The 21,589-nt window shown below is 44.1% G+C and overlaps 1 protein-coding gene across 1 annotated transcript in view; it reads right to left on the reverse strand.

Annotated features, from left to right (window-relative positions):
- LOC138284408 (intestinal mucin-like protein) overlaps positions 1-21,589 on the reverse strand; it is a 362,338-nt gene that overhangs the window by 125,742 nt on the left and 215,007 nt on the right. The window contains exons 9-10 of the mRNA XM_069223145.1: positions 11,494-11,619; positions 1,412-1,510 (exon numbers count right to left, since the gene is read on the reverse strand). Coding sequence (XP_069079246.1) covers positions 1,412-1,510; positions 11,494-11,619 — 225 coding nt within the window. The remainder of the gene's footprint in view (positions 1-1,411; positions 1,511-11,493; positions 11,620-21,589) is intronic.

Consider the following 21,589-nt stretch of genomic DNA (forward strand, 5'->3'; position numbering starts at 1 on the left):
TGAATGTTCCACCTGGCCATTCATGTTGCAGTTACGGCAAAGAACATTGTTCTGGGCCTGAGACTAGGCGTGGTCTTGGCTTGGTCGGGAACAGATGGACTTCCCTTTGGTGGGCCTTTGGTGGGCCTTTGGTGTGTCCACTGTGCACCTGTGTACCCTGGTCCATTAAATCACAGCTCAGATGAGGACTAGACAGCTGACCCTGTTAGCGTCTGAAAATGGTGCCATTACTAATGCAGACCTCGCTCTAAACACAGTCACAGGAAAGCGAGTAGAATATATGTATTTATATTAAGTGGTACATGGAATCTCATGTCATCTCGCTTATCAAGTTCTCCAGTACCATATGCAGTTATCTCCATGTGAAGCTAAATTGTTCTTTAAAGTAACAGTGGTCATTATCACAAGTGCTTCTATTCATCATCAGTATAAATTTCTGAGAGCTCTTAGATGTATTGTATGACTAAAGGCCTGATTTAGAGTTTGGCTGATGGATTGATCCATCACAAACGTGACAGATATCCGGTCTGCCATATTATATACAATAGCACTTATAATGTGGAGGCCGGGGTATCTGTCATGTTTGTGATGGTATAGCCTGTCTGCTAAATTCTAAATCAGGGCCTAAGCTAGAACGGGATCAGTTTTAGTTCCAACATATTACACCCTTGTACACTATTAGTTATGCCACTCTATACCAATTAGTTTTTCCAATGCCCTATGGTATCCAGGCTTCTTATTGCCACATCTTAGAATTTATTCTTAGCATTTATTACATTTATCCCATTAGATCCAGTTAACGTATAATAAAATAAAGGTGTGAGGACATCACTTACCTAAGTAAGAAGTGGTTGACCCTTTCCTGCCCCACAATCTACTTCATGATTCACAACACTGCAAGATACTGGTGAGGTGCCATTTCTGTACACTTAAGACAGCTGTCATGTGCTAACACCTCATTATGGGCTAAACCCTTTGAAAGGGGAATAACTGGATGGACATAGAGTTATTCTGCAGTGTTCGAGAAGGTATTCCACATTCTGAAAGGAGAAATGCACACATTTACCACCTGCAAATGAGCAGGCAGTAAATGTATGTGGGGGCTTCTGTGTGGGAGAGATGGTGGAAGGGGAGGAGGGATGATAAGATATGGAAGGGGAGAAATAGTTCTAGCAGTAGGGAGCATTGCATACTCCGTCCTTGCCAGAGAGAAAAAGGTCAAGTGGAGTTGAATCCTGAGCCTTAAGTGATTTTACTGGCTGGAATTTCTGTCTTGTAAAATCAGGCCAGTGTTCCTGTACCCTGGAAAAACAGATGTGGGAGCACTGAGCCAGTTTTGACTGGATGGAGTGAAATTTCACGTTGGACTTACAAATCAAAACTCAAGCACAAAAAAAATGTTACATGTTACCTGGTGAATCTCAGGTGAGCCTTTTTTGTTCTGTACCACACAAGCCACATGAACACACTTGCCACAGCATACTCCTTCGACTGCTACACGATCCTGACCCTGCAGAGGAATAATGAAGGAAGATGTGCAATCAGTCCATGTTGATTTAACAGTGGACATGAAAGAACATTCTGATCAATGTTAATCTCCATTCTGGTTCTGCAACACAAACATCAACATTAAACTAACCAAGGCAACAGTTGCTGCTTATATTGGTGACTTGGAGGCTAACTATTGTCTTTTTGTATGTATTTGTGCTTTAGATATTTCTATAATTCCATACATTATACAGCAAATTTGAGTGATTTCTAAGCTTTTACAGTGGGATGGCTAACAGGAACAACCTTTTTAATGGTACAAATGAAAAGCTTTATTTCTTCATTGATATAGTAATGGATAAAGTGTATAAATGAAATGACTCTTGAACTCTTGACACATAATACATCTGCTTACCTGTAATGATAACTCAGGTGTACAGGGAGTGCAGAATTATTAGTCAAGTTGTATTTTTGAGGATTAATTTTATTATTGAACAACAACCATGTTCTCAATGAACCCAAAAAACTCATTAATATCAAAGCTGAATATTTTTGGAAGTAGTTTTTAGTTTGTTTTTAGTTTTAGCTATGTTAGGGGGATATCTGTGTGAGCAGGTGACTATTACTGTGCATAATTATTAGGCAACTTAACAAAAAAAAAAATATATACCCATTTCAATTATTTATTATTACCAGTGAAACCAATATAACATCTCAACATTCACAAATATACATTTCTGACATTCAAAAACAAAACAAAAACAAATCAGTGACCAATATAGCCACCTTTCTTTGCAAGGACACTCAAAAGCCTGCCATCCATGGATTCTGTCAGTGTTTTGATCTGTTCACCATCAACATTGCGTGCAGCAGCAACCACAGCCTCCCAGACACTGTTCAGAGAGGTGTACTGTTTTCCCTCCTTGTAAATCTCACATTTGATGATGGACCACAGGTTCTCAATGGGGTTCAGATCAGGTGAACAAGGAGGCCATGTCATTAGAATTCCTTCTTTTATACCCTTTCTTGCCAGCCACGCTGTGGAGTACTTGGACGCGTGTGATGGAGCATTGTCCTGCATGAAAATCATGTTTTTCTTGAAGGATGCAGACTTCTTCCTGTACCACTGCTTGAAGAAGGTGTCTTCCAGGAACTGGCAGTAGGACTGGGAGTTGAGCTTGACTCCATCCTCAACCCGAAAAGGCCCCACAAGCTCATCTTTGATGATACCAGCCCAAACCAGTACTCCACCTCCACCTTGCTGGCGTCTGAGTCGGACTGGAGCTCTCTGCCCTTTACCAATCCAGCCACGGGCCCATCCATCTGGCCCATCAAGACTTACTCTCATTTCATCAGTCCATAAAACCTTAGAAAAATCAGTCTTGAGATATTTCTTGGCCCAGTCTTGACGTTTCAGCTTGTGTGTCTTGTTCAGTGGTGGTCGTCTTTCAGCCTTTCTTACCTTGGCCATGTCTCTGAGTATTGCACACCTTGTGCTTTTGGGCACTCCAGTGATGTTGCAGCTCTGAAATATGGCCAAACTGGTGGCAAGTGGCATCGTGGCAGCTGCACGCTTGACTTTTCTCAGTTCATGGGCAGTTATTTTGCGCCTTGGTTTTTCCACACGCTTCTTGCGACCCTGTTGACTATTTTGAATGAAACGCTTGATTGTTCGATGATCACGCTTCAGAAGTTTTGCAATTTTAAGAGTGCTGCATCCCTCTGCAAGATATCTCACTATTTTTGACTTTTCTGAGCCTGTCAAGTCCTTCTTTTGACCCATTTTGCCAAAGGAAAGGAAGTTGCCTAATAATTATGCACACCTGATATAGGGTGTTGATGTCATTAGACCACACCCCTTCTCATTACAGAGATGCACATCACCTAATATGCTTAATTGGTAGTAGGCTTTTGAGCCTATACAGCTTGGAGTAAGACAACATGCATAAAGAGGATGATGTGGTCAAAATACTCATTTGCCTAATAATTCTGCACTCCCTGTATATCCTTTTGGTCAGACCGAACCAAGACATTTCCAACTCCAGGTTGGTAGGGCTTAGTTTAAACTAAATTAACTAGTTTGAGCAAACAGAGTGTGCAGCGCCTAGCAATTTATGAGGACAAACAATGGATTTCAAATTTTATTTTATATACATCTTAGCCGGAGGAACGGCAACACAAAAAGTTTCAAGGTCCAAGGCTCTTGCAAGGATGTGGTGTTTATTTAAAGAATTGTAGGTACTCAAAACTATGATTGCTCACCTGGAAATAAATGTCTTAATTCATATTGAACCATCAAGAGCTTACAGGTTTCCACCGATTGACCCTAGCTGAAAGCTCACTGTCTTGTCTCTCATTGTTGTAGGGTGTGTAGAAGACTTAGGATGGGTTTAGCATATTACTTCATGATCTGAAGATGCCACTGACATCTTTAGGCCTATTCCTAATGATGTCCCACAGTTGACGATGCCACTGACATTCTCAAATCTAGTCTTAGAAGCTTCTCCTAAATCATGTTTGAGCCCCTGATTGGCACTGATCGACACTTGCTCGTAGTCCACTGTTGTTTTCTGACCATTTTAGGGTATATACAAGGCTCAGGATAGGTTTTGTGTTGTGATCTTTGATCTTAGAATCCTTGTTCTACGTTCTGTGCCATTGTTTGCAATGGTGTCTGTCCAGCATGCCAAGTCGATTGGAAGTAGGCTGCTATGAATAAAGTTACGTTGAAACATTTTCCTGAGTTGGTGTTGCTCCATATCACAACATTTTGGTGACAGTTCTGCCAGTAGCAGTCTAGATGAGCCTAGTACAGTTCAAGGAACCTAGAGAACTCAAACATAACTCAAACCTGCCACTGTCAGCTGTATACAGGTGCGAGATGTACTGATCTTGCTCAATCACACCACAGTTTACAGCCTCCTACATGCACCTTGGCATTGAAATGTATGTGTTCTGGCAACTGTGGAATATGACATAATCCAGCCGGCTGCTGAAAGCGCGATTTTGTTTGCACAAACAAGGCCAACTGTCTCTAGCAACTCAATTAAAACCAAATGTTCTTCAGACCTCGAAAAATCTAGTCACCCACTTGCTATATTGAGTCATTATTATCGGGTCAAGCTATTTTATGGACCTACTCGTCCCTTCTGGCGAGTTCAAAAACAGGTGTTCTGTTCAGTCAGAAACTGAAAAAGATGCCTTGAAATCTTGTTCTTGTCACATTTGGTCTGTGTTCTGAGACAGAGATCAAAAGTCAGTTTGTCTTTTTTCATTCTGACTGCAGAGTTCCAGGATTTTGTAGGGTGACCTGTCTGGCCTGCTGTAAAAAGTGTGAAATGAAAGGCTGTGTAGGCCTTTACTAACACACAACATGTAAATAACTATGTCAACTGTACAAACATTTCAAAATACATGTTAGTAGCTGTGAAAGACCATTTTTTTGTTTTTCAGTGTGATGAAAACATGTTTCAGTAGGATCAAAACAAACACTTGGTGATGTGCAAATTATGAATATGTTTTCTGAAACCCAGTTTTCACAGATCCACTACATAGTTGTATCAGTAAAGCTGCAACTTAGTGGAAAGGTTTGTGAACATTTCTTGGAAATGTAGTATGTAAATGACAGTATGCTACCACATCATGCTTTAGTAATGCATTTATTAAAAGTGAGTGTTTAAATAAACTGGGAAAAACTTCTTCCCTGATGGCAATGCTATTAATAAACCAAGAGACAAGTCACAGATCATGTGTACCCTATATGTGGGCTAGATTCTTATTAAGGATCAACGTTTAGTCTATTTAATCAAATAAAATAGGTTTTTGGTACAGCAGAAATGCTTAACTCACATATTTGAAGATGCTCTCATATGAGAGAATGAAGGAAAAGGCGGCTCTGCAAAATAAAATATTTGCCTAGGATCACACAGTTTGGGACACGTTTATGGGACGAGTGCAATGCAGTTAGGTCGAATAGATTATTCAAGTTACTCGACCTCCAGGTCTAGTAGCAATTTTATGATTCTTATGTGTAGTGGCAGGTTGTTCCACAGTTCTGGTGGCATATAGGAGACGGTTCAACCACCGGATCTGGTTTTTCATATGTGTGGGATGATTGAATGTAGATGTTTGACTGAACGTAGATGTCTAGAAGGTTTTTGAAAGCAATTGCAATTGCGATTGTTGATGTATTCTGGGCTAGTGTAATGTAAATACCTTGAAAGTGTCGGTGAGGAGTCTGAATTGTGCTGATTTGTGTATAGGGGCCCAGTGGAGCTCCTTCAGATGTGGTGTGATGTGAGTGTGGGGTGGGAGGTTGAGAGTGATCCTGGCCACTGAGTCCTAGATGGTTTACAGTCTTCTGGTGAGTTTTTTTTTATCCTGGCAAAAAGGGGGTTCCTTTATTCCAGCTTGCTTGTGAGCAGGGAATGTGTGATGGTTTTACGAGTGCTGATTGGGTGTCATTTGAAAATCTTCATCAGCATCATCCAAGTATGGAAGCATGAGATGTGATGGCGTTGAAAGGGCAGACATGTTGGGATTGCTGTCAATGATGATCCAGAAATTCTTGATGTGGATAGAGGGGGTGGGTGTCAATCCTAGCTCTGTTGGCCACCTGGTGGAGTCCCAGGTTGAAATGCTCTTCCTGAAGATCACAATTTCAGTCTTGTAGGTGTTTTACTTCAGATAGTTGGGGTTTATACAGTGGGATGATTCAGTCATGCAGTCATTGTTCTTGATCCAGGTGTTGGACATCTTGTCTGTTAGGGAGACAATAACTTGCATGTTGTTGGCTTAGGAGAGGACATTGATTTCTGGAGAGAGGATGACTGAAGGGATCATGTATGTGTTGAAAAGGGTTGGGCTCAGAAAGAATCCTTTCAGAACTCCAGAGATGAGGACATGTGCGTCCGAGATGTATGGTGCAAACTGACTGACTGGGTCCTTCCAGTAAAGAAGTAGCAGATTCATTGCAGTGCATGTCCTTGATTTCTTATGTTGTGTAGGTGTTTGATGAGGATGGGATGGGAGACCACATCAAACTCTATGAAGGTATCCAGGAGAATGAGGGCCTTAGTGTCTCAAATATCTAAAGTAATGTAGATGTCAACTTTGGCGGCGATAAGGGCCATTTCTGTGCTGTGGGTAGATCTGACCTCAGACTGAGTGGTTTCTAGGAGTTGGTGGTTATTGAGGTATTCAGTGTTGAGTCTATTGAAGGGTCAGTGAAGAAATCTTCAGAGGTAGAAGGACAGTTGCATGTTTCCAAATATCTGTGAAAGTAGTGGAAGAGGGAGACGCATTTAGAATGGGTGTGAGCAGTAGGAGAACACTCACTTGCCAAAATAAATATGTGATGGATTAATCCCTTCAGTAGGGCTGGCTGCTCATTATGTTACAGTCATGCAGTCTTTTTAATGTAAACGAATATTACCTATCCTATTGTGGCCAATAAATGTGTTCACTTTTGTTAGGTTGCCTACCACCACTCATTGGGAAACCTTCATCAGATGACTTACCCTTGATGTTTCTTATCATTCCATTCTTTCCTTTGGCCCCTTTGCTGTACTTTAGTCTTATGTTTTTATATTGTCTAATATTTAAATATAAATGGTACTTGCTCCTTATTACTTCATTATTGGGTTCTAAGTTCTGTTCGATTGTATGTACTGGTATGTGTTGAGCACTCCAGTTCGGATGGAATTGGGCTGCAGTCCTGGCAGAGCACTAAATAATGTCAATAGGAAACCTTTCACTTAGTTGGTGTGGATCTAGATTACAACATTCAGCATAATCCTTGAGCTGAAAACGCCCATTGACAACTTCAGGACTGCTCTTAATGATCTTCTGGATCTGAAGATGCCAATAACATCTACAAATATACTCTTAAATCACTTCTCCTAAAACAGGTCTGAGGCCTTGATTACAAGTTGCAGAATTTCAACCATAGCTGTAACTCTAGGGCATCAGGGGCTTGGGTGGTGGGGGCCAGAAAATACCTCCCCCAGCAACTGCATCAAAGCTCAATGTGGTTGTAAAGAAAATGTCAGAAACTCTTAAATACCTGCAGTTAAATTTCATAAGCACTGACATTCTGAACACACAAGAATCTTGATTACATTTTGCACACACTAAACTAAAAAGTTGTTTGAGATCTATAGGGGAGTGAGACATGCTGATGGGCATTGAGGACCCTTCTCTCCTGTAATACTAAGCCCTTAAGAGCCTTATAAAAGGAGCAGCATTTATGTTTACCTTACCGAAGATCTAGTTAAAGGATGAGATTGTTTCTCGCTTTTTCATTTTCCAATGGTAACCATGCACCTTTGGGCTTATTCATTCAGGCCTGTTCTCTTAAATAAAATCAATGCACCAATTTTGCATTCCCTTTTTCACTTGAATCAGTATCCCTTCAATAATAATGAATGCGCTATCATAGCATTACTCCAACATATGGAATAGAATTTGAAGCAAGCAGTGATCAGAAGGCAGTAAACTGAAGCTGAACCTCAAATACTCTAAGATATCTAGGCTACCTTTTGTGGAATTAGAGATTCAACAGAGAGGTGCTAATCCTGTCAAAATACTAACTTGCCAATGCATGTCTTTTGGAGTAAGAAGATAGCTATTCTGTTTCTAGCACTGTAAAGGGTAACTATTTGAAGTCCATCTGCTGCTGCAAGACTCCTAGAAGGTTTCAGACTATACTAGGAGATTTTACTATGTGTTTGGAGAAAGGGATATATGTCAAACAGTGGGCTATCTTTATGACCCCGTTTAGGTTGCTCTTGCACCACGCAACGTGATGCAACAGCGATACAAATCTTAAATAAGATTTTTTAAGCCACACAAAACCACATTGTGTGACTGAGTGGCTTAACAAATCTGACGTAAGGCAAATCTCAGGCAAACATCTTCGTTGCCTTACTCTGCGCCTAGGGAGGTGTTCCATGGGCGTTGCATGGGTGTTCCCATTTCATTGCAAATGCTTGTTACATATTGTCAGTGACGCATGAAGTGAGATCCGAGGGAGACCTCCTGATCATTTGCAGCCCACCTTCCAAAGACAGTTAGCAGGTATCTGTTATTTAGTTAATCAAGTAGAAGATACAGGTCAAGCAAAGTTAAAGTATCCGAGTTTCCCTCGCCTGTCAGGCAAGGCAGAGCCTTGGTACACTCAATGCCCACGCCTGGATACAAAACAAACTACTAACGTTCACATGTAAAATGTCTTTCTTGAAACACCCCTATTGGCAACCGATCACAATCATGTTCGCAAACTTGGCCAGGTAGGGTAATTGACCACTCTTTAGGCTGGACTTTAGACAATAAAAGAGGCGTACTGATAGTGGACCCTTAAAAAAAGATAAACTGCTGCATATATTGACTGATTACAAAAGCGTGTTTCACTGTTAGCTATACCGACAGTTTGATATGAAAAATTCTCAAGTGCTGGTCTTAATCCGTCTTAAGGCTCGATAATATGGGGAGTTCCAAGGTTAGTTAATAGAACTATTTAATTACAGGTTGTACACCACCTGCCTGTTAGTTTCGATGTTAGATACGGTCCTTTGGGAAAAATAGACTCCAGTACATAAGGTGGATCCAGTCTCATTCTTCGTCCTTGTCCCCATTTGCACATAGTTCTTTTATATGTGCATTGGAATACTTCTGATTTCACACACTATTCATGATAAGTGAGAATTCTCAAATTTTAGATATACAAACTTTGAGCGTGCGCCAGTGACAGAAACCTAAGGTACGCTCGAGTCATGGTGAAATTGTCAGGGGCTTTGTCCATATATAACACTGCTCTAGTAGCAGTGAGAGAGCAGGATTAAAGGTTAACTAAGCATTTTCAATGCAACGGGTCTCGCATTTGCTCAAATTAGAGCTATTAGCGTTGTAAAGAAAAAAAAAGCAGCGCTATCGCACTATGTAAAATGCAGCGCGATCGCGCTGCATGGAAAATAAACAGATAAAGTAGTCCAGACCCAGGCTGAAAACATCGAGCCTTGCATGTTTTTAGTAGTTTGCCGGTGCTCTGTAGGTGGGCTAAGCACCGGAAAAGGCATGATGTATGCATGCCTTTCACAAAAGAAAACAAGCGGATTTTAAAAGGCAAGCCCAGAAACCAATGTAAGTGACTGAAGTGACATTGGTGTGGTTTGAAGCCCAAAGAGAGTTTACAGAATGGACGGAGCGCTTTGCGCTCGCCCATTAAAAACGATCATGATCTATCAAGAATAGCTTCAGTTGTGATTGCTCCAATCCATGTCATCAAATGACTCATTGGTAGAGACCAGCTAATCAGAACGCTCTTCTACCTGTGGAGGAAGGTAAATCATGCCAGTCCCCAACTCTGATGATCACAGCAATCTTTTTTGACCTTTTTTGACCTTCCTTCCACACCTTCTTCAGTTCTCACTCTTATGAGGCATACATATCACCTGATTTCAAGTTGGGGAGAGAAATATCTCCATGGATCATACTGCACTGCTAGATTCCAAGGGCCTCATTTATAACGATTTGGCATAGGACAGCACATCGAGTCTTTTTGCTACGCTGCCCTACACCACATCCAAAGGGCAAGAATGCACTGTATTTGCGAGGTATGGTGGTATGATGCATTGCTGTCCTTTCAGTCACCATCGGCACACAATTTGGTGCCTACTGCCAAAGCAGGAACCCTTGCACCATGTTCCAAAGGTATCTGAGTTGTTGGCAGGATTTATTTTGTGGAGGAAGGGACACATGCCTGCACAAAAACAATCCACAGTGGAATTTTCCTTGTTACGCCTGCTCTGGGGAGACGTAAGATTTTGGTGCTGCTCCCAGGTTTACGTGATTTTGTAAATCTGGGGGAGTGTCAAAATCCATGGGTGTTGGTGGGAACACCCACTGCAACGCTCATAGAAAGCCTCTTTGACGCAGAGTAAGGCAATACAGCGCTTTGAACTGCCTTGCCTTACTCCATATCCACGAGGCCATGCAAAGCCACGCAGGGTGGCTTTGCATGGCCTCATAGATATGATTGAGAGGCCTGCACCACCAAAGCGTCTAAAAAAGTGATGCTGCGGTGCTGCAGGCCTCTTGTAAATAACCCCTCAAGTTTTTATTGGGTGTGGAAATGCACCTAGTGAAACAAAAGTGCCTCTGGACACTTTTTTCTGCACAAAGCAGATAGAAAATTTATATGGAAATAAAGGAAATATGTGGCATTGGATGCAGTAATTTGGGTGCAGCATGTTACTCCTAATTTCAGGCCTGAAAAGTAAGAGTGGGCTCTATTTTGGGATTAGATACCTGCATCAGTACTCCCACTGGAATACCTCCACCTCCATTTATCAACTAATCAGAATCGGAGCCGTAGGTGATCAAACCGACTGAAGTGACAGAGAGAGAGAGTTAAGAAGAGGAACCAATTTTCACTGTAAAAAATGTCTACTAAGGTAGTCAACGGCTCATGTTTTAACTGTTGCTAGTTCAACAGTATTTCATGTATGCTGTCCACAATTGAGGGCAATATCCTCAATCTGTTGAGTACGGTGATCCAACGGGTGCTCTGGTCCTGCTTCTCGTTCACGTTTAAATAGGATGAATGTATAGCTCATGCTTTGAAGCAGAGAGGGTGCCCCAGGATATTACTGTGGACTTTGTAACAGTGAGGGTTTACAAATCACATGTGTACTGAGTAAGGGGCAGTGAGGGGGGTTTGGTGATAGTGTTATTTGCTGTGTCACAGTAAAGTTGCTCCAGAGGTACATTTACTAAAGGTGGTACGATGAAGCAGCTCAAGCAATATTTACACTATCTCTGCAGCAGTCTGATCGCCCCTTTTATATTTATACTGATTGTGTAGTGCTGAATGGGCAGTGATCCTGTTTCAGACTAAGTAATGGTGAGGGTTCTTCAGTGCTATTTCGAATGGCTTGTAACTGCGAGAGTGCGGAGTTGATAATTTAAAGAATATGTCTCAGATGATGATAAACAGAAAGAACTCACCGGTGGACATGGTGCACACATCTGCGTAGAACATTTTATCTCGTTTAGCTGGGAGTTCGGGTTCATTCTGTCGCTGCACGTACACGAAAAACAGGGGCCTTGAGTGGAGGGAACAATCATGTTTGGCTAAGAAAATACAAGACAAAAAAAACAGAAACTTGAAAAAATAGTATTAGGTTGAGCATTTCCGCTTGAAAAGTCACAACATTACCCTAAGCAAAGGCGACGAATGACATAGAGATTAAATGAATTCACTTTTAATTGTCTGGCACAAGTGTGACTTTGATGCAACAGCTCTTCAGAATTGCATTGATTATCAAAGGAAAAAGAACAATGTCAAGACAAAATACTTAAATATGACACGGCTTGGGCGTCTATACCAAGCCCCAATCAATTTAGGAAAATGTCTAGAAGGTTCCTTCCCTCCCAAATCTATTTTACCTACCCATTGTATAATAGCCACTCCCTCCCTAACATAACTAGCCCAAAGAGGCACTTATTGGTTGCAGTAGCACAACTGCGATTTTGGTTACCATGTTTTTAAAGTTGTGTGCTCGCATCTTTTCTCTCATTTGATAGACCTGAGAGGTGCATTCAAAAATTAAAGTAACATTTAAAATTGAATCATGTCTTAACCTAGATTTCAAATAATGGTGGATCATATTTGTTAGCGCCTCTGAGCTGTGAAAATATATTTGCAAAGCTGTTTTTTTTCCTACAGGGATATTGAAAAGTTGCAGTTCTGCATCTTAAATATTCATTTTGGGCCAGATGTACATAAAAAGTGGCTTGTGGTTCCGTAATAGCTATTCTTTGTGATTTGCTATTAAGAAATCACAAACTGGGATTTTGTACAGTGTGCTTGACACTGAGATTTCCAAATGGGTCTCAAGAGACCTACCTCATTAGTATTCATGAGGGAGGTCGCAATTTGCGATCCATTTGGGAATGGCCACAACCAAAGGGAATGGCGGCCTTCAGGGGGCAGCAGACCGCCATGTCTTTGATTATTTTTAAATAAAGCAGTCTTTTTTTTGTAATGCATCCCGTTTTCCTTTACATTACAAAAAACAAAAAAATAAGTGAAAAGTTTTCTTTTCATTTTTGAACAGTAGGCTGTTGTCTGTGGGACCACTCTCTGCTCTTCAAAAATGTGTGCACCCCCATTCGAAAAGGGTCCCTTGGGGACCCCTCCCCGGTGGTAACTGAGAATGTTTTGCAACCACATTTCCAGTCGCAAAACATTCTTACACGGCCCTGCGACTTTCTATTAGGAAGGGATGCCCTTGGCACGCCCTTTCCTAATAGCGACTCAAAATACTTATTGTGTGAGTCGTTCCCCCAGTTACCGACTGGCGAAATAAGGATGGTACATGGGCAAAAGCCTTTTACCGGTCGCCAGCGGCCAGATGGGCTGTTTGCAACCGGCAAATCTGTTTCATACATCTGGCCCATGGTTCCTAAATTATAATTCAGTGGCAACTTCATTGCTGTAAAGTCAGCCACAAACTTGAAACCCCAGTTTTCACAAAATAAATCACTATTGGAACACTTCAAAACCCTTTTTACAAACCATATTTCAAATACCATAAATCATCACTGTAAAAGATGAAGCACTGTTTCCTTGTCTAAAAAGAACTGTTTGTTGCTAGCACACATCTCGGATAGTTATCCGAAAGCCTTCTTAAAGATGTTGTCATTTTACCAGCACATGAGTATCATACATGCTGTTTTAATGTTGTAGTGTAGCTGTATGGCAGTGACAAACTAGAGTACGAACTAGGTAGTCATAACTCTTAATGTGAATCACCAAGACGACCACATCATGATTTTTTAAAACTCTTTATTCTACTTTTTTTAATTAAAGCACACCATCGCTGTTAATATTAATCATAGACAGTTTACATTTGAGCAACAATAAATCACATTGAATTTGATCGAAACTACCTCCCGGTTTTGAATATGTCCCATTTCGCGATATTCGTTCTGTCCGTAGGTAATTATTTATTCCACCTCACCTGATGTCTTTCCCTGTTTCCCATATACTGTGATGCTTCGGTTAGTCTCACAAGCAGCGTAAAAGTCCAATTCTGCCCTCCATGGGTCTAGAATCGGAGCATCCGCCGGTCGCCATAGGCATGTTTTATCCATATTGGCATCACCAGACCCAACAATACCCTCTCTCTGCTTGCGTACATCCCTCCTCATCCACCGGTTGGAGACGAGCTATTTTAAGGGCAAGGTTAAGTAGATCATGATTTTTAGCCTACGAATCGTCATTGTTAGTTACATGTGCACCTCAATCATTCCACCCGTATGTAGTGTATCGGCCAGAGCAGCCGGCCTTAGAGCTGAGGAACTAGGTTTGAATCTCGGTGCTGGCTCAATACCCTATGGTTCTAGGCAAATCCCTAAATGTCTTCTCGCCTCCCAAAAATGACTGTGTTCTTGAATATCGTAACTTGTGTTCCTGTAGGGCACTCCAATGTTATATTTGGTGCTCATGTAAAGCGCTCCAGTCCCGTGGGGTCGAGTTCAAGCTATCTAAAAGGGCAAAAAAAGTAAGACAACAGTACTCCATTTACAATAGGGAACATATACCTTGTGTTATAGAGGGGCCTACCATTGACCAAAGTTGGTTATTGTTTGTTCTTATTTTTTGATGTTCCTTGAACTTTTTAAAATCCAGTTATGCCCCCTTAAAGAAGGACTCGCCTTGAAAGGCTTAGGGATAAGGGGCACGAACATTCAATTAAGTTGAATGTATAGTGTCAGAATAGAGGTATGAATGATATTCACCCTTCTAAAAGGACTTTCACAATAAATACTTTTCCAACAAGTGGCCGCTGTCACACATCATACTTAAGGTACTTCATGTTCAGAGGTATTCATCCAGGGCTAATAGGGTCACTTCTCTTGCATGCCTTCATCAGAATGCTGAAAGAGAGCCAGCAGATATTTGGACCAAAAAAAGAGTATCTTGCACATGTGGTCTTTCCCTTTCTAGTTTCCAATTAAAATTAGGTAGTGTGAAAGGATTCCATTGTTCTGCCAACTGTCCCCGTCCCTTTCCAAGTAGCTAATCCTTGCTTAGTGGTCAGCAGTCAACATCAATTGACCCTTCCTGAGCTCTGAGGCAGGTCATCGTACTCCAAATCCTTAACTCTCCCAGCCAAGCATATATATACCAGCACTGGAGGTGTGATAAGTGGTAGAGCTGGCTTTAAGCCAGTTCTGGCTCAGGCAACCTAAATTACATTTTAATAAAGTTACATTTCTATTTAAGTTATCAAAAGTCTCATTTCATCATTAAAGCAGATTTTATAAATTAAGCAGGGAAGTGGGTGTGTCCAAGATGGCTCTTGAGTAGCTGCATCTCCACAGAGCTCTGCTTCCCTCATTTGCAAAGGCAGCTGATTCGGAGTGCTCCTGGGCACCACAAGGCTTCAGCACTTTGAAGGAAGCCCCCTGATCACAGTGGACAGCAGTCTTACAGGTTTGGAGTTGCATCAGCATCTGTTGGCGAGTTCTCTGACCACGGTAGAGGAGCTCCGACACAGTTAAGATGGTGGCCGCTGAGGAGCCTTGATCCTGAAGGCCCCAGAGTGCCGTACTAAATTGCCTTCAGCCTACCAGCATCCGCTGAACTGCCCAGCACTTGCAATCGGCAAGTCCCATGGCAATGAGAGCGTGGTGATACATGGCCAAAGCCCCACATGGGGTGTGGGCACAGCACGGTGGCCGGCACTGGGCCTAAGTGGAGACATCGGCAACCGAGAACTGGATCGGGCCTCCAATGATACAAGGCTCTTTGGCACGCCTTGTGATACTGAAGCAGCACAACTACGTAGGGGCTGGCCTGAGGTGGCATAGGGGCACTGGATGGCAAATGTTGATAGGTCCCGCGCTGCTGGTTAAGGCTCTGAGAAATGGCTTGCAGTGACCTTAATTCACTGGCAAAATAAGAGGCACAGACACAGTGCAGAGAGAGGCCCAGATGCAATGCAGAGAGAGGCAGAGGGGCACTGCTGAGAGCAACACCTATTCCCTCAGAGACAGCAACAGAGGTTGTTGTGGGCCCTACTGAAACTGAGGACTCGCAGGGGGAATAACACCATGACTGGTATGATTCTAGGACCCAAACCACACACCCCGGAAGGGCAACTCGCCACAGCGCTCTCAACTTTGACCGTCCGAGAAAGCACCCACCACCGTAGCAGCCTCAGTGAGTATCGGGTTCCAATGGACCCAACAGATTAAGCAGCAGTGGGATCCTGGCCTCAGTGCATTAGTAGACACACCTGGTGGGACTTGCAGTGCATGAACCCCTTCTCCCCCCACACACACACACACTTGGGGATGCAACCACAGAAGATGAGGCTCAAGGTGATCCTCGCGTTTTAGTTGTGCGGGGGTCGACCCTTCACCAACCGTTCACTCTCCCTTCCTTCCCCGCTCCTCTGACAAGACTCCACTGATGAATGCCTGACCAAAGGGACTCCCTAAGAGTAAGAGAGTACACATGGGCACTCCAAGCAGCAGGGACTGGTGGACCCTGATTTTCAGCAGTCATCCCACCCCTATTGGTGGGGCAGACCTAGTGACAAAATGTCCACTCACCTCAACAAAAAAGACACTACCTTTAAGGATGTGCTCAGTAAGCCGCCGTCAAAATAACTGAACATCAGGTTGTCTAATCTACAACATGCTCCAACGTGACTGTGACTGCAACAGACCCCCAGAGGAGGAGGCACCTGTCACCAGTGCCTTTTTAGAGACCCAATTTAGCACCTTGAGAGACATCATTGCTGACCTTAAGCAAGATATGTCAGCAGATGTCAAGGACATTAAGAGAGACTTGGGAGAGCTAGGTCAAAGATTAGTCACCTTGGAACAAGCCAAGAACTCAAGAGGAGATGAACTCGATGACGCCTGACGTGAACTATTAGAACTATGGAACAAAACGAGGAGCTAAAATATCACTTGGAAGATCTTAAAAACACTATGGGCCTGATTCAGACCTTGGCGGACGGCGGAGGCCGTCCGCCAAGGTCCCGCCGACAAATGACCGCACCGCGGTCAAAAGACCGCGGCGGCCATTCAAACATTTCCGCTGGGCCGGCGGGCGCTCTCCAAAAGAGCGCCCGCCGGCCCAGCGGAAATGCCCCTGCAACGTGGACGCCGGCTCAGAATTGAGCCGGCGTAGTTGCAGGGGTGCGACGGGTGCAGTTGCACCCGTCGCGTATTTCAGTGTCTGCAAAGCAGACACTGAAATACTTTGCGGGCCCTCTTACGGGGGCCCCTGCAGTGCCCTTGCCATTGGCATGGGCACTACAGGGGCCCCCAGGGGCCCCGCGGCACCCCCTACCGCCATCCTGTTCATGGCGGGTTTCCCGCCATGAACAGGATGGCGGTAGGGGGTGTCTGAATCCCCATGGCGGCGGAGCGTGCTCCGCCGCCATGGAGGATTCAATCGGGCAGCGGTAAACCGGCGGGAGACCGCCGGTTTACCCTTTCTGACCGTGGCTGAACCGCCACGGTCAGAATGCCCTTGGGAGCACCGCCAGCCTGTTGGCGGTGCTCCCGTGGTCGGTGACCCTGGCGGTCACCGGCCGCCAGGGTCAGAATGACCCCCTTTGTGTCACTCTAACATCAGAATTAAAGGGGTGCCTCTTCAGATGGACTCTTAGAAACTGGAGGACTATATCATCCCTTTGTTCTGCCATGTGGCATCAGACCTTGTGGACAATGACATTGTTCTGGAGGACATCCATAGAGCAGGCCTACTAGCTAAGTCCCATGGCACGCTTCAGGATATCCTGACCTGCTTACATCACGACCATCAGAAAGAAGCCATCATGTTGACAGTGCGAGACCAGATGCTAACACCTTTGAGGGATCAAAGATGTGGTTATACCAAGACTTATCATGTGTAACGGTACATCGCTGTAGAGAAATAACTTCGACCTGCCACTGCCTTCCTAAGGGTGAAGGGGATCTGGTACAAGTGGGTGTCACCCCTTTTGGCTCATCTTCATCTGGATTAACAAGACATGCGCAATCTACACCTTGGAGGAGGCGAACTCATTGCTGGGCATAGAGGCACCACAGATGTAGGAGAACCAACACCCGAAGCCACGGCGCCCACCTCACTCATTCAGCGCATTGTGGCACCCCTCACAAACAGCAAAAAAGTACCTTTGTAAACCCACGGAAACAGAGAGCCACAAAAAGATAACAGCCTTACTGCGCCAGCTCCAGTGCCAGGACAGCATGTGAGACACTATGTCAGACCCTGTAAATGACTAATAAGATGTTAGGTTGCCTGCACCTTATCTGCTGGACATCTGGCATGATCACCATGGTGCCGGGGGCCACTCCTGCTTAGAACTAAGAAACCCTAGTCACCCTATCCCCTCTTTAGTGACACTTTTTTTGTGAAGCGGCAGAGCCCCACTTATATTCCAACTCTGACTCATGGACTCACTCGCCGACGAAATTGACCTCTCTAACTTTGTTCACCTTGTTCCTGGGAGGTGAACGCTCCAGTTGTTCTGTTTTGTGTTGCATCCCCTTTCCTCTTGCTCAGCGACTCATTCAAGGATACTGCCTAAGGTGGTGATGGCTAAGCTGGCCCGATAGGGGAGAACACACTGCTGCTCGATCCATCCTTGCTTGTCTGCCTTTATTTCACACTCCAGCCAATAGTTAAACTACTCAGTCTAAACCTCTGAGGCCTCAATGGGCCAGTGAAGCTTCTAACATGTTTCTCCGTGCTTAGAATCTCCAACTGTGACATTTTCCTTACCCAAGAAGGCCACCCTCTCAAAGGGGACTAGAAACACCTACAGTCCATGCTTTGATCACCAATACTTCTACTGTGGACCAGGGAGAGGGCAGGAATGACAATCCCTTTGGACCTGCACTTCCCGCGTTGGGTCAGCTAGACAGGTGGAGCTGCCGGGAAGCCTACTTTCCCTATGCATCTAACACTTAATAACATTTACACCCCAAATGACCATCAGGAGGCCTTCTTCCTGGATGCTATGGGCTGGGTGATGGCCAACCCGATGCAGACATTCTAACAGAGGGCAAATTTAACTCAGTATCTGATACACTCCTGGACAGATCTGCTCAGAAGACAGGGCAGGCAGGGGTGTTCACACAAGCAGGCCTCAAATGGCTGGGGGACAAGAGATTGGTAGACGTGTGGTGATTGCGTCATGTAGCAATAAAAGATTACACATACTTCTAAGCAGCTCACCATACACATGCCAGAATAGATTTCTTTCTGACCTCTCCCTACTTTACAGTAGCTACTACACTGGTGGACATTAACGTAGTCACTGTTTCATACCACTTACCTTGTCTCTATCACTCTATGCATCTCAGACTCCAAATCTCAACCCTACACCTGGTGCCTCAATCATCAGTTACTGACATATGACTCAACTATCTTTGAAATCAATGACGGGATCCGTACCTTTCTGAGAACCAATAACACACCTGATAACCCTGTTGACTTACTGTGGGACACTGTGAAAGCAATGTTACGAGGCAACTTTATAGCTTTTACTGCCTGACTTAAAAGAGACATGGAAGACAAGCAACTTCACATAGGACAGGTGAGGGAATTAGAGGAGGCCCAGAAGCAGTCTGGTTCCCATAAAGAACAGAGCCAACTTACAATAGCCAGAAAATCGCTTAAGGCCCCAGACATGAACAAGGCAGAATGTGATCTCCTTCATACTTAAGAAAAATATTACTCGGGGCCAATAAAGCAGGGCAACTTCTGGCACATCTGCTATGCGTTCAGGCACTCAAACAGAGAATATCAGAGATTCAAGGGTCACAGGGTTGCAGAGTGTTTTAAGACAAGCAAATCACTCATGAATTTGAGCACTTATACCCTAAATTGTACACAGTGGAGGCGCTTTACCTGGGGGAGACTTGGACCTAACCAAACCAGGTCCAGACTGACTGCATCCCTGAAGATGCTTCCTTACAATTACACAGGGATATTTATCCCAATGTGGTACTCATACCCATAACGCACCTGCATTCAGGTAAAGGACTTGGCTAAGGCAGCTACACTTCTGACTTTTATAAGGCATTTGCGGTCCCACTGGCCTCCTCCTTGTCTCCTTCTATATTATTTCAGTGCATCAGGCCCCTCACAGATACTATACGATAGGCCACACCCCAAACCTGGAAAGAACCTAACATTCTGTTCTTCATATCGCCCCCATCTCATTGTTCAGTGTTGATGCTATGGTCTTCACCAGTATATTGGTGACCCCTCCTTGCCCTTTATATGCAGAGCCTAGTAGACCCTGATCAGACCTGGTTCATTCCTGAGAGGGGCTGCAGCAACAACACCAAGCACCTCTTCCACCTCATAGATAGTAATTGTCGCTCTCGTACTTTAGCACTCCTACTCTTAGTTGATGCTGAGAAGGCCACTAGCCATATCTTCAGCTGGTGCTGGTCTAGGCTGGTCTTGGTAACAGATTCTGGTGAAGGATATGGTGTAGCTACAGTCAGAGTCAATGGGCTGATGTCACAACTCTGCAATGTAGCACACGTCCCTGGCAGGGATGCCCCTTGTCACTACTTTTTGCCCTCCAAATGGAGCCATTCACAGAAAGAGTGTGCAGACACCTCCATATAGCAGGCATTACCATAGGAGGATCGGGAGCATAAAATGATAAATGATGTAATGATAGCTGTTACACAACCCTTCACATCTCTCCCACTGCTGATGCGGGAATCAAAAACCTTTTGGAGAGCCTTGGGCTTTAAGGTAAACCACCAGAAATCAGAGGCTGTTAATCTTACCACCCCTAACTACAAAGTCTCGTTACCTTTCCTTGGGCCACCCAGGGGGTAACATATCTAGGCTTGCAAATATTTCCCACACTAAAGCGTACAGTGGAGCGCAACTATGCTGCATTGCTCCATACTGTCTGATCAGATCTACAAACTTGAAAGGGAAGCTACCTCTCTTGGATGGAAAGGCTTGCAGCGGTTAAGATGACCCTTCTACCCAAGATACTCTATGTTATGCAGACATTGCCACTGCAGCCTCCCCGTACGTACATGGTAACCTACAGCATTTAATTGAAGATTACATATGGGATAATAAAAAGTAAGGCAATGCAAAGAAACAAGCATTCCTTGCAGTGGCGGAAAGTGGGCTGGGCATTCCCGACTTGATGCAGAACAATCAGGCTGTACAACTCCGCTATTTGGTAGAATGAAAACACAGAGAAGCACTTGTGCTTTATAGACCAAGCAGTAGCTAGGATACATATCTGGAAAGTACCATGGCTTGGCTCCTTAGGCCACACTAACCACCAAGGGTCTGCATCTCTCCCATAGTCAGGGATTTGGTAGGCATTTGGGATAAGGGGCAGCAGTTGGTACAAAAGCTCTCTACCCATATATCACCACAGATGCTGATCATGGGGAATACCGACTTACCTCCAGCTCTCTTGGGGACTGCATTTTCACAGTGGCAAAAAGGCAATTGCAAAAGGGTGAGGGCTTATTAGACCAAGATGCTCTTCTGGACTTTGCACAGATCCAGTGGAATCCTTTCCAGTGCACAATGGCAGTATGTTGCTATACAGCACTGTGTTACACAGCCAGACTCACACCTGCACACCTGCTGACCCGTTTACATATTTGGAGAAATGGCTACTTACTCGTCCCACAGATTAAGGCCTTTTTGCACTAAACTTGCGCATCTGCTTGTAGCGCCTGCGGTAAGGAGACTTTACTTACAATTATGCATTACTGGTACCACACCCCTGCTAGAACGGTTGAATGGGAACAGGGCAGGGATGAGAGACACTGGAAGCAATGCAGATACACATTCTCTTGCATTGCCCTAAAATACAGTAATACTGAACGGATGTCTTGGCAGACACTGACAAGATGTACAAAACCGACCTGCCCAAGTTCCCCAGCTATATTTTGTTTGGACCTCCCCAACACGCTAACATACCCCCTCTGATCGGTGAAGGGGAGGGCTAGTACCCTTGCTCTCTGTGCAGCCAAGCAAGTCATCCTGTCCAAGTAGGGTGAAAATAGG

Source organism: Pleurodeles waltl, chromosome 3_1 (genome assembly GCF_031143425.1).
Source record: "Pleurodeles waltl isolate 20211129_DDA chromosome 3_1, aPleWal1.hap1.20221129, whole genome shotgun sequence".
NCBI lineage: Eukaryota > Metazoa > Chordata > Amphibia > Caudata > Salamandridae > Pleurodeles > Pleurodeles waltl.